Consider the following 14,469-nt stretch of genomic DNA (forward strand, 5'->3'; position numbering starts at 1 on the left):
ATATAAAGACTCACAATGTAACAGGCAACAAACCTTTTTATTTATCTGAAAGTCCACTTAGTGATTTCAGTCCTTTCAGCTGCTCTATAGCCTGTGTTGTCCTGAAGCCTCCTCTTAGCCTGCAAAGGGTCAGTGAAAGGTGAGGTGGCACAGCTGAGCCGGCTGCAGTAGTTTTCACTGCATCCTGAAAGCCTCAGTGGGAGATGAGAGATGAACAATTACATGTTATTCGCTCTCTATTTACTTTCACCAGCTTCCTCCTTTTGCTTCTGGAGGTGCAGCTTCACTGTGATTACGGGTTCAGGAACAAACCCTAGAACAAAACAAGCTATTGTAGTGACACTAATCTGTGGGTTTTGACCATTCGGGCAAATGATCAGCAAATGGCAGTCACTTAGCTGCACAACATTCAGATGTAAAGATTGTCATGCAACCTACATGGCAAGGATGGTTTGTTGTGGTTTTGATTTGTTTAACACTTTTTTGCATTGCAAAAATACTCCAGTTATTTGTGTTGTGGTCATTATAGAACCACAACGGCTTTTTCTTTTTTTCTGTTCCTTTTTTAAGGTTAAATGTCAACAAAGCCAAAAACTTGTCCTGTTTCAGATTCCTTTGTATTGGTTTTGATTAAGGATGTCTGATACTGGCTTTTTTTGCCAATAGCTGATATGCCGATATTGTCCAACTCTCAATTTCCAATTCCGATATCAACTGATACCGATACTTTATTTATGTGAGCTATTTAACTAATTTTAGGTAACATCACATATCTCCTGTTGTGGAATTAACATATCATGCCTAATTTTATTGTGATGCCCCATTGGATGTATTCTCAAATGCAACAAGGCTTTCCAAATGTAAACATTGCCTTTGCAAAATAAGAATTTTATCCATTTTCATGATAGGCAAAAAAGCTGATAACAATATTGACTGATATTACATTTTTTCCCTAGTTTTGATCACAGTTTTACACAAAAAACATTAGAAGACATGATAATCCACATCACCATCTACATTTGCTTTGTTGCTCTTGTCATGAGATGTATCACACTTAAAGGATGGAAGAGCAGATGCTGAGCCTTTGCTGATGCAGCACTTCCATTTACATCCTTATCAGTTTCACACATTTGTTGCCCTTTCACAAGTAGTTTGTAGTAGTACAAGTAGCACAAGGTCAGTCTGGTGAATCCACAATGGATTTAATATTTGCTAATTATAAAAACTAAAACTTTAATATTGTTAAAGTTTATTCCAATCTATGTGTCAGAGTAATAGATAAGATCAGCACCAAGAAAGATTCTGTGACAGGAGTGTGAAGTCATTGCTTCTTGTCAGACAGGCTCCATGCAGTGTTTTAAACAGCATAGTTAGATACAGTGAATGCACAGACTTTTCTCAGTCAGTAAATGTTGCAAAAAACTAAAATATTAGACAAAAACAAGCTATGAAGTCTATGAAAGTATTACAATGATGCATTAACAGGTAGAGGTAAGTACAGTATGTAGTATGACGGAATGAAATAATAAAACAAAGTCTTACACCCCACTAAGAACTTCTGCAAAGCAAGCAAACACATCAGTGGAATTTACAAACTAGATGCTAACACTTATCCCCCATGAAACCTGACAGGTTTCCAGTGGATTTAGGGAGCAAAGAAAATAGAGGCCTCTGTCCTTTGTCTGAGGAAGTCCTCATTAGAGAGTTAAACCACACTCTTTGTTAGGAAATGCAGGATTTGAATAACAATAGCAATGCTAATAGATCCATTTAGAAGTGGACAATGGGAACCTGTAGGATGTTAATGGGTCACTGAAACTGTGAATAGCCTGTCTTATGAGTCAGCACAAATATTTGGCCAGTGAGTTATACGATGCTGTAGTAAATGTAAACCCAGAACTGACAGCAAGTGTCTTTTGAAGTGTACTGTATTTACGGTTGATGTGAATGTTTCTTGTCCGTTTGTGCAAAGCATTTGATGTCCTCCCTCAGTTGCAACTACTCTGTGTATTGTAGGCCATCATGTGGATAAGTTGAGATTTAGAGATCCTGAACTGGCCTGAACAGGAAAAACAAACACCCTGTTGTGCTGTGCGTGTGTGTATTTGTCCCTGTGGGATCTGGGTATCTAAAGATGTTTGCATTACCCATGTTTCATTAGGGGGAAAGGGAGAGTGGCTTGTTGCTTCCTGGTGTGATACCATGGCTTAGTTAAATGAAGCCTGTTGCTTCATGGTGATTATTCATACCAGAAAAGCACAAAGCCAGCCATTATTACACAAACTAAATGTCTGCTGAGATGACAACATGCAAAGGAAATGTCCTGTGGTTCAAACAAATGTGCTCTTACATTTACCACCATGATGTAAATCTCAACCTCCACTTTGGGTCAGAGAACATGTTTAAATTATCCTCTAGTAAGTGGGATTTTCCTGTAGTTTAACTATAACACCACACAAGAAGAACATGTCCCCAAAGGTAACACAGGACTTGCAGTTATGATACCCAAAACGAGATTTAAGTTTGTTTCATGATCATTTGAGCCAATAATCTGACCTGATTAATGATTATTCCACATCAGAGCTCTATAGACTGGCTTTGCTGCTGTATTATTTGGTGGCTCAATTCTGTGCACATAGGCCACATACTCACCCCGAACAATGTAAAAGGACTAAACCTTTATTTCAGATTGCTTCAACACAGTTCAGTGTGGTCCAGGCAAGAGAGAGCACTCATTGTCCACTAAGGACTTTGCCACATTCATTTGAGTAGCAGCCTTTTCTCATTATTAACAGACACACTAAACGATGGGCCCCAAACAATACAGAACAGATCCCTTTATGCGCACAAGTGCTCAACATTTCAGCAACCACTGTGTGCCCTCCACCACTCCCTCTTCTTTTTAGATACCTGCACATAAGTGAAAGATGTGGAGGACACAAAAGATATCCTCAACTTTCCTTTTCTCCCATTCTGTGAAACAGGCCCATTTTAAAGCTTTTATATGTGCAAAGCCTCTCATTAACTCCGCTCATGCTGCCTCCCTCGGCTTGCCATCGCTTAAGTACTGGGTGTTGTAAAAAAGCTACCAATTAGTCACTCATCAGCTCCAATTAGAGGAGACAAAGCCTGAGTAAAGATAACTCAATGAGAGGGAGAGGTGGAAGGGTGAGGGCCGCCTGTGTGTGTTTTTGTGCGTGCCCGCGCGTAGGTGTGTGTTTGTGTACATGTGTGGAGGCTGGGCCGGCACAACATAGTTTTTAATGGTTGAATTGAAGAACTTGTGGCCATTCAGTCTGACCCGCTGCGGCACAGGTCCATTCACTCTCCAGGCTCCTCAGCGGACCCTTGTCTCAGGGCCAAGTGTTGTTGTGCTGGGAAGACCGGCCCCCCAGGAGTCCCAGAAAGAGAGCCATTCAATCCTCTCTACCTGTTTGCAGCATATAAAGCACTCAGGCGCAGGCCGATCTCTCATTATTGTCTCCTCCACTCTCAATGCTTCCTTAAACTTAGGCCTCAACAAGAGCAAGCCCCTTTCGAGGGGGAAATAGGGGATGTATGTTAAGGGGGTGCCTTTCGCCTCATTAGAATTGAATTTGCACTGTCTTGTAATTATGTTGAAGGACAACAATGTATTTTTTTCTTCATAATCTTCACTGAATAGAAGATTTTTGGGGCAGTTAATTTGCTGGCCACAGTAATCATTAATTAATGAATTGGGTAACACTAATTTTCTCTATGCTGCCTCTCTCTGTTTGTTTCCCCATCTGTTTCCAACAGTTCTGGGCAGCCGCTACTAATAAAATTACCTCATTAAGGCCTTTATTGCAGCACAGTAACTCACTCATTCATTTGCTATCAAACATTTTCTTTGGCAGAGGGGCTGTGTGTGTGTGTGTGTGTGTGTGTGTGTGTGTGTGTGTGTGTGTGTGTGTGTGGGTGTGTGTAGGTGTGTGTGTGTGTGTGTGTGTGTGTGTGTGTGTGTGTTCCCATTCAGCATTGCATCTTTTTGTAGGTAGTTCTAAATAATGAGGGGGACGAGCAGGGAGATATAATTAGGAACAAGGGGGCACTTCAGCAAATATTTGAAATCTTTTAAGGCTTGTCCTTGTACAATGATGATTAATTACTTCCAGAAGGGAAGTAATTAGAGAAATATATTGCCAAGTTTTTTTTCTTCTGTCTTTTTCTGGACGAGACGACCCAAGCTTGTTAAAAGGATGTGCACAGGACTTTAATATCGGCCCCTCTTTAATCAAATCCAAATTATGACATGTACTGTTTTCTGAAAATGGGCTCATTGTAAAACAAATGCAGTACATGTAAACAGTGATGTAGAGTTTAATGAAGGTGGCGTCCAATTGGTTAGTGTAACTCTGAGCATGTCCTGAAAAAAGTTAACAAATCTGTTTTTGTTTTTTGCGAATGATATTAATGATGGTGGTTGAGACGGTGAGACTATTGATAATCGTAATACTAATATATCCAGCAATTACAGTGGGTGATTTATTTGCTTCCAGGAACAAAATGGTTAAAATAATGACTCTAACAGGGCCAGGCCAACCTTTGAGAGAAAGATATTGACTATTGTTGCGAACACACAACTAGTGTCATTGAGTCCTAAAATAAAGAAGAAAACACACATTACCCATGCTGAGTGAACATTCCCACAAAGCTTTGTTCACGACTGTGTTTTGATTATCTCCATGTGCTTTGCTGTGAACTACACTGCAAAGTTTAATGAGTTCAGTGAGCACTGTGTGCTGTGCCTCATTCAACAGGCTGTTATCACACAGTAAACTGGGCATGATTAAGACATGACTGCCACCTAGTGGACAAAGGAGGTTACTGGCGGCAGCTGCACTGTTTTCCTCCTTAAGGAAACAGCAGTTATCACAGAAGCCACCCCATTGTTCAGTTTGAAAAATGATAACAAGCCTCTTTTTCGCCCTTTGATGCACAACTTGAGTCAAAAGTGACCCAAATCCAATGGAAAATGGGAATGTCCTGACCCACACTGTGCATCAAGGGGTTAAAAGAAGAAATTCATGCTAACCTGATTGGCTACAAAGTTCTACCACCGATCCGTCCTGCTGCTCCCTGTAGACAGAAAAACTGTCATACTTCATTTTGGTGCAATATCAACACATTCAAACCTGTGCAGTATGAATATTTTGTACATTTAAAAACTCAGCAATATCAATATTTTTCTACTTAAGTGTGAATCGGTGCAAAATAGATCAAATCACTGCAATATTAGTACTTCTTTATCAGTATTTTTAATCATTAAAGAATCTGTGCAATGTCATAGATATTCCCATTATTGTTATTTTCCACATCCAGAGGAATTTGTAGAGTCTGAATATCCACATATGAAAGAATTGGTACATAACTGAGGTTTGTGCCATCCCCTTTGCTGCGTTAACACTCAAACTTTTCCACTGTGGGCTTCATAAAAGCTTGTCTTATGACAGAATTCTGCATTTTGCTTCATTGCCTTACAAAATGTGACATTTCTTCCTAATAAATTGTTGGTATGCGACAGTGGTTGGCACTTTGACTTTTTCATGTTTGTGCAAAAATACCCAACATTGTATTTTGAATATATTTGGCAACAGCAGCACAAAAAAAGGCCTATAAAACTAATCACTTATAGCCAAATAGAACGTCTAATACTGAAAAGGTTTAATTCATGAATACAATGTGTAGATCATTTTCTAAAATACAATTAATAACATTCTCACACTCACTTGGGCGTTGTGATGAGACACTTCACTCTGCTGTGGCTGTTGAAGTCCTTGGAAAGCAGGCAACATAAAAGCCTTGGACCAGTGCTGGTGCTTGAGCGAATTTTACTGCACAGTTCTGCTTTTTGTGAAAATAAAGATGAAATCACCTTGTTTTGGCCTACCTCCCAAGATTATATCTGTAACTTCTCTTCTTCCAAATAAAGACAGAGTGAGATAAATATGTTATGAGTAAGGGAGACAAAGGCCAACGAAAAAGTTTATGATTTCAGAAAAGGCTGTCCAAAACCCAGCTGGAAGCCCAACACACCTCTTACTGCATCCTCGCCAAGCAAGTTCAGTTGCTTCCAGCTCTGACTTTATGTAACTTTTTACTGGGCAGATCAGAGTAAAACATGTGGGGATAATTACAACAAATAGAATAATGTCACGCTGCATAATCTCATTAATGTTGGCAGATAAATCATGTTTAGGGAGGCATTTTTAAACATAAACAAGTGTTTTGAACATATTTCACAAGGTTGTGCAGAGTTAACACGTCACACTATGAGCTTTGAAGACATCAAAGATGCGCTTCATTCTGTTTACAGAAAGAAATTATTATTTCAGTTGCAGGATGAGCTACATTATGAGCCAAATAACAAGCCGGTCTTTGGAGTGACTATGCAAAATTTTGCTCATATAAGTAATCTCCTAACTGACCTTAAGGTGAACTATTTTCTCCAGTCTCCAGCCTGGAAAAGCTGCACTACATATTTTTTGAAGCTGCTGGTATTCATGTGACTAACATTTGTTTACTGAGCCAATTTCAACATTTATTTCCGTAACAGAGGCCAATATCTCTCATATCCTTATATTTGAAGTTGCACATGTATTTTATCTTACAAGATTTCTTGGCATTTCTGCTTTATTTAATAGTGATATTAGACAGAGACAGGGAAGGCAGCGGGAAGTGAGAGGGGATAACATGCAGTAAAGGGTTGAGGCTGGATTTGAACACGTTGCTGCAGTAAGGTCAGCCATTAGAGCACCATAAAGTTGTACTTTGCAATAGTTATACTGCTAACATTGCACTATCTTCTTATTTTTTACTGAAAAGTCAGCAGAATAACTAAAATTCAAGTTTTTCTTTTAGATTAGACTGATTAAACGTATTGTAACAAGATCCAGAATTTGGCAAAAGTCACTGCTTTCATTCTTGGGCATTGAGAAAGTCTCCCTCTGGTGGAGAAGAGAATCAAAACATGTTTGAAATTCAGTCAACTATCATCCAGCAGTTGCAGGCATGCAGAGAAAGAGATGGCCTGAGTTTGTCTACACATAATTTAAAATTAGATCAGATATGCAGTAGATTTTACAATGAGTGGAAAGCATAATCGCTCACACTATAGAAACTCCGGGTTGACCATTTCCTGCTGCTGACAATTTTAGGAACTTTAAAACACAATTGGCGTCACTAGACTTAATTAATGGCATGAAACCTACATCCTGCTTTGCAGTCGACATTAATACTCTTAATTCTTTACCGCTTGCCACTTCTCTCCATATCCGCAACACTAATGATATTATCACCCGCCTCACAGACTCAAGCAGCTTGAGAGAGCAGAAAAATTGGTCAGGTTGTTTTTTGCATAGTTCATTTGATGCATTAAGTTTACACTTGTATTATTTTTTTCAGAGTTAATTTGAAGTCTGCATACAGTATTGCAGCACCTGATATTATTAGAGGTGAAACAATTAATTGAAAAATGAGTCAGAAAAATAAACAGCAACTATTTGGATAACTGCATTTCACCTGTTTTTCATCAAAAACAATGAAGATAGCTACAAAATTCTAGAGTTGTGGGTGCATTTTTCAAAATTTTTTGACATTTCAAATTATTCATTTACAAAAATAATCTACATAAGTATGAATTAATCCTTAGCTGAGGTTCTAAAACACTGCTGCTTAGCAATAGGAATGATCATAAGAGAAAAAAAAAATCAGGCAGCATTGAAATATAACTTTGCTGCCATGCAGGCTGAAAACTGCAGTGTTATAGATGAGGGTTAAATGCATTAGAGTCATAGCAAGTCTAAATGCTCCAATCTAACATTTGTACTACTTTAATATTGCTTGTGAATTTAAACATATTTCATGAATTCATGCACTGTTTGGATATTTACTTGTTCATTTTCCTACACAATTTATGTGAAATAGTTCAGTGTCATAAAGTCATGAGAACAAACTGCTGTTATGAGAGACTCATTTAATGTGCTGTGGAGGAACGATACGCTTCTGAAAATATACAGTTTTAAAAAAAACATGCATTGGCACAGTCTCATTTTTGTTAAAAAATAGTCACACAATCTTGTACATATATCATACAAAAATAAACATCTGTGATCAAACACATACAGTACATTCTTTTAAAAACAGTTAAATAAAAAGGCAAAGCTCTTCAACATTTACACCTGACAAAGTATTTAGAACCACCCTCTTTATACATTCCAGTCGGTTCAGTCTGTTCTCTCTTGTGCTGGCTTCCTCTTCCTGTTCCTCTTGGACCCTGCACCTGTTCGAGGTGGAGGGTCCTTATAGTCCTCACCTGAGCCTGTATCCAGACTGTCCTGGTTGTCCCTCCAGCTGTCGGGGACCACGGGAAAGTCTTCTGGAGAGTTTATCGATCGCCCGTACACTTTGCTCTGCAGGTCTGCGATGTCGTTGCGGATGTCGGCCATCAGCAGAAGCAGGAAATCAAAAGAACCTGGAGGGCCCTGGGGGTTAAACACAGCAGAAAGAAAGAATCAAGCAAATGTGATTTTTAAATATCTTACTAATTATTTATGGACATTTAATTAGGATCAATTCCACTTTTAGATAATGTCTGGATTTAATTAAAAGCTGACATTTATTTACTCAGTAGCCACAGAGGAGTTTATCGCAACAGGGATCCAGCTGATCAATGGACAGACCACTGGCTAATGAGCTCATAAATTGTTAATGTCAGCACCAGCATCAGTGTTTATCTAAGGGGATAATGCTTACTCTGTACAAGACAATATTTAGTTTGACTGTGATAGTATCATCAACAGTTGTTTAATGTCCAGAGTCCACGGTAGCCTGCTTTTCAGTCATGCTTCACTTTCTCTATGTGGCTCTGGATAGTAGTAGCAGGTTGCAATCTGTATAGATAGAGTCTTAGTCTTACTGGTGGTCCAGCAGGCCCAGGAGCTCCTCTATCCCCCTGAGGAAACAAAACAAATATTTAGTTAAGATGAATTACAGTGGGGGTAAAAGCATGAGAAGAATTCATAATATTCTACTTTGGGAGCTTGAGGATGGGAGACAAAACTGAGTTCAGGATAGGAGTAGCCACAAACACCTCCTGGATTAAAGGAAAAACAGTGAGCGCAAAGTTTTAAAGAAACACATACCATAGAAGATTAATATCAGATTCTATTTTGTAGTATTTCCAGAGCCAATTAAAGGATAGCTTGACTTTTTTTTTTTAGAAACTGCCCTCTTATTTGATTTCATGCTGAGGAGCAATACTACTTTCATGTCTGAGGGTTTAATTATAGTGCTGGAACCAGTAGCTGATTAGCTGTAGCAGAGCATAAAAACTGAAATTAAGGGGCAACAGATAACCTAGATCTCTTTCAAGTTGAAAAATACATGTGTCACCTCGAGAGATAATGATCTAATATTTGTATCTCATTTATTCAATCTCAACACCCACCCAAAATGTGAGAACACAAGTTGTGGCTTCACATGGAATTTAAATCTTGTTACAACTATATCTTAACCAGTCGCTGTGCCAAAGAGACACAGTTCCAGGACTTGAATCACGATAGTGTTGTCAGTGCTGGAGAATGGTTTGACAGAACCTCATTATCATTCTGCTATAGGGGAGCTTTTTTGTATTTCTTTGAACCAATCATAGTTATCTTGGGTGGTACTAAGCCCAGAATACAGCACTGGTGCCCCTGCAAAATAGAGTTTAGATGAAATGTGCACAAAAGGAGGCTAGCCCTGACATTAAAATTACTCATACAGGCAAAAGGCCAAGAAGGCCGGTCTTCTTGGCCTGCACAATATAAATCCTTGCTAAAAGTTGCCATTTTTAGTAGATAAATTGCTGCTCAGAGGTTCTAGCAAAGGGGATTTTGAAAGCGGTAAAGCAAAGATAGTGGAAAGGGTGTGAAATGTGCAGCGTAGATGGAAGGCTTACACCAGAAGTCTACACCTGGTGAGTCAGACTAATGAAACTCCACAAATGAAGAAGAGATGAAGGGCAAGATTGTCACACAGTCAGAAAGAATTCCAGTTCAAAAGAGTTCTGAAGTCTGCAAAGGAGCTAGGTTGGCAGCATAAATCAGCAGTGGGAGACCAGGGTTTGCATGTTTTGTGCACTATTATTCCTCGACTTCATTTTCATTCATTATTTACTTTCAGTTTTCAATCGCTGTTTGGTTAGGTTTAGGCACCAAAACTACATGAACTGTAGGAAAATGTCATGGTTTGGGTTAAAATTTCACCCTTTCACAAGAGTTTTTTTTCAGCTACCAGGGTAGTGAGTCTTGCCCCATCAAATGCATGATTGGTTGTCCAAAAAGGAGCAACTGTAGAGTCATTTTATTTGAAATGTATTTATCCGATACATAACAAACAAATCTAATCTGGTGGAAAACATTGAAATGCAGTTTAGTTGTATTGAAACATAGTTTTTGACAGACAGGGAAGGCACCAGGAGGTTGACATTGTATCCATCTTCTCTCTAAGCCTCAGCAAGACAGCAGAAAAGTTTATATTCTAAAATGTAAAACTACTCTCTGAAGAAACTGCGTCTTGTGTATGATACTGTACGCTGTAGCTTGATTGTTTGGCATCACGGCAGCCTGTTGATTTACAGTAGCACATAGACATTGATCTGACCACTTTGGTTGCTAGCCAGGCTCAGGGTCACACTGGGGCTGTGAGTGTTTTGGCAGGTGGTTTAGATTTGATACTCAGAGACAGATTAGCATCAACCTCCAATCTATCCACACAAACATCCCAGCTGTAGTGAGAGAATACCAGCGTACTGTGTCAATAAAGCAGATGCACCTAAGTCTTTCCATACGTTCAATCCACAGGCTAAGCAAACAGAGTATAAGATTCAAGAGCCAGTACAACATGAGAATCTCTTAAGCTTTCATACGTCATGCTTGCAAATTATGAGCAACGTTTTTATGATTTTAGCTTTAGTTCTAAAAATACCATTTAAACCATACTCCCGTCTAATCACAGTCACTTTTAGGTCTGATAATGTGTCAGAGTTTGCTGCATTTTTGCTGCTAGAACTACATCAGCTGGCTGCTCTCAGTCTAACCTTCTTTTGGCATACTGCAGCATCACAAAGCTTCAACTTCCCATTGAAAATTAAAGAGCGCCCCTCTCTAGCTGCACCACCGACCTGCCGTACTTACCACAGTCGGGGTAAAATCAGAGATCGACAGGTAGCGGACTTCAATTCTCAATAGGCTTTTCCTTTGTGGCTAATCTTAGTAACAAGTGCCAGAGTCACAAATGATAATCATACATTTGTTTTATTTTCACTTTCAAAAACAACAATTCAACACATCCTTCAATTAATTCAAGTGTGTACACTCCAGTTAACCGAGAGCAGGCATTATCAAACTCAGCTGCAACGGCTTCAAACACACAGAACAAGTAACCTCAGCTGCTCTTTGATTTTTTTTGTCTATAAATATCGCAAAAGTGGGAAAAAAATTTATAGTCATGTCTGCAAAAAATGTGAAAAATGCAAAACAAATCTCACTGTCACCAGGATTAAATCTGCATTATGTCTCCTTTTATCTCAGACTTCACCGTTGGAGCCTCCTTTTTTAACACTTTGCCTGAGGCTTCCCAGGGAGACAAAGCTGAGAAAAACATTCCAGTTAGTCTTTTGAAAAACAGTTTACACCTCCAGTCAGCCAATCTAAAGGCACTGTTCACAAACTCCATGTGATTTTCCGGACAACCGTAATATCCCAGAGGTATCCAGGGTCTTCCCACTGGTGGTCTGGAAGACACTCCAGGTTTACCACTTAATATTATAGCTATTGACAGAGAGCTGGCATTGTGAAGTGGAACAATTCTCACTAAGGATGCTGACAAAATTGATTTGGAGCTGAGGAAAATCATGATCAGTTGAAGAGTCCTCAAAACAAGCAGTGATTCTCTGATAAAATGTGTAATGTCAAGATGCTACTAGCATTCAATAATTTAACATGGCTACACGTGCTCCTAGTAACATTTGCAATGCTTGTTCTTGCATTGCACATAAAATGGTGCAAACTGTGGTTTGGCACAACCAGCTTTGTTCTCTCAACTTGTAGCTACTTGTGGTTAAGTAATCCTATCATCTACAGGGACAAACTCTTACTGTGCAGCATCCAGCTGAGGATTTATGAGTAATCTGGCACCTGCCTTGTGCCTTTCATTCTGTAGAATTTAGTCAAACTCCTGTACAAATCTGGAAAGTTAGGAAACAATTATGGGAAATATTGAGAAATTTAATTAGACTGACATGGTTTTGGCAAATGTATCTCTAGTTGATACTTTTGCACTTTTAGCGCCAACTTAAGTTCCTTTCCTTGAAGTGTAGATCAAAGAGTTCGGAATGTGCTACCAGTGACTCTTCATCCTGTGTGATGGGCAGTTTGCTGGATAGGTCTACGCAAGAATAGTTGCCTCTTAAAGAAAAGTTATATTATAAAATACACAGAGATTATTAAATAAAAATAAATCTGATCTCACCTTTAGGCCATCTTTTCCTGGTGCTCCTGGAGATCCCTAATAAATAAAAAAAATTGAGTTCATATATAGTGTACAATAGAGGGGGGCACATTACTGTTTAATCTCACCTGACTGTCAAAAAATTGAAAATTGACAAGTATAGTTTACTTCTTATGAAAAAAGACTTGGTTGAAAATATGGGCCCAAAGGTAGAAGCTAAACTAGAAACTAAAACTGCAGTAGAAGTAAATGTACACCAGAGATCACTGAAAGTAAACTGAGCACAACTATGATTCCAGCTACTTTGCTTGCTCTTCAGCCTGAAGAGCAAGGAATATTAACTGCAATATTAAACTTTCCTTCAGGGTGTCAATAGAAGCCTGATCAATATTGGGAACACAGTCTTTGGCCAGAACAACCCAAGATAAAAAACGTGTTCAGTTCAGATGTTGTCCAGCATGTTTTCTATGAACCTGGCCAGGACCACCACAGTGAATGCATAGTCCTGACAGGGAAGCACTGAGGTTGGAGTGCCATGATATGGGGATTTGTGAGTGAAAAAATGATGGAAAGATGACATTTATAGATGGCACCATGAATGCCTGTGGATATATCAAATATCTGGCTGACAAGATGACTCCTTGTCTACAGAAGCTTGACAGATGAGGAATATTTTGGCATGATAGCGTTCCAAAGCACATTACCAAAATCACACAAGAGTTTCTCAAGAAGAAAAAAGCCAAATATGTCACCTGATTTAAATCCAATCAAACACCTTTGGTGTATTTTAAAGATCAAGGTAGTGCAACACAACCCATCCAACATAGAGCAACTGAAAAGAAATAGATCCTGAAGAACATGAAGTATTGAAAAAAATAAAAGATTTGAAACATGTAAAGACTTCTACTTTATGGGGCTGCTTTTCTGAATTACTTGACCTTAAAGTGAAACTGCACATCGTTTCCGCTGAAAACTCGATTGTTAATTTTTCTACATATGAGTCACTGTAGTTCACATTCAGATAAACATGTGCCTTTATTAGCCTGCCAGTGTACAACCACCTTGTTGATGACATTTCCCAGCCTTGCCCCAAACAAAAATGTTTTGATGCTAAATTTAGTGTTTCTACAGAAAAACTGTTTAATCAAACTCCTTCTGAGTACAAATCTGTCATCTTCATCATGCTCCAACAAGAGAGATTAACCAAGATTAACTTTGTGCCTGCCTCCAGGTCATTTCTGAGTGACTTCTGATCGATGGTGGCGAGCGCTTTGATCTCTTTCACATGATAATGATCTTTAAAGTGTGAAGACATCGTATAGGGAGCGGTGCCAACACTTGGATCATTACTTAGACTCTGAGTCACACAATCATCTTGTGTGAAACTCTGACATGCGGTTAAAAACATGCGACCTGGTGGCCAAACCTCATAACTGTGCCAGAATTTAATCAGGTTTTTGTGTGAAGAGACGACAACACCCTCTTAGTCAAACCTCAACAGCATGTCCACTGATTAAATGGATTAACAGGCCGGGAAAATACAAAGTTGTGAATTAAAACACACATTTAAACGTCAAACACCACACACACTTGCACAAAGCAACAGATTGCAACAGACTTCAGATTTTAGACTAACATTACTTTCCTGGAGTTGCACGGTACACAGCTACTCCTTGCTAAACCCTAACTTTAACCCAAACCTGAACTAATCCTATCCTTAAATCACATCTTCACCTTAAAAATCAATGATTTACATTATAAGTACATGCATTTTGTCCCCGTAAAGGAGACAAGTCACTATAATGAGACTGCATAAACAGACTGATGTCTCCACAACATGAGTAATACCTGCCCACTGCTCCAGACTACTTGGTTTAGCATATTGCAGCTTGTGATATGACTGATTGCAGGTGTTGATAGTCTGATTTATCAATAGCAAGACTGCATAAACACCTT

The 14,469-nt window shown here is 38.9% G+C and overlaps 1 protein-coding gene across 3 annotated transcripts in view; it reads right to left on the reverse strand.

Annotated features, from left to right (window-relative positions):
• Window positions 1-7,976: 7,976 nt before the first annotated feature.
• The window catches only part of ccbe1 (collagen and calcium binding EGF domains 1), a 41,200-nt gene continuing 34,707 nt past the window's right edge, over window positions 7,977-14,469 (reverse strand). For 2 of the 3 annotated variants that reach the window (XM_023291954.3, XM_023291953.3), the window contains exons 9-11: window positions 12,535-12,570; window positions 8,939-8,974; window positions 7,977-8,504 (exon numbers count right to left, since the gene is read on the reverse strand). In XM_023291954.3, coding sequence (XP_023147722.1) covers window positions 8,247-8,504; window positions 8,939-8,974; window positions 12,535-12,570 — 330 coding nt within the window. In that variant the 3' untranslated portion in view covers window positions 7,977-8,246. The remainder of the gene's footprint in view (window positions 8,505-8,938; window positions 8,975-12,534; window positions 12,571-14,469) is intronic. The other variant, XM_023291955.3, reaches the window with a different exon arrangement.

Source organism: Amphiprion ocellaris, chromosome 17 (genome assembly GCF_022539595.1).
Source record: "Amphiprion ocellaris isolate individual 3 ecotype Okinawa chromosome 17, ASM2253959v1, whole genome shotgun sequence".
Lineage (NCBI taxonomy): Eukaryota > Metazoa > Chordata > Actinopteri > Pomacentridae > Amphiprion > Amphiprion ocellaris.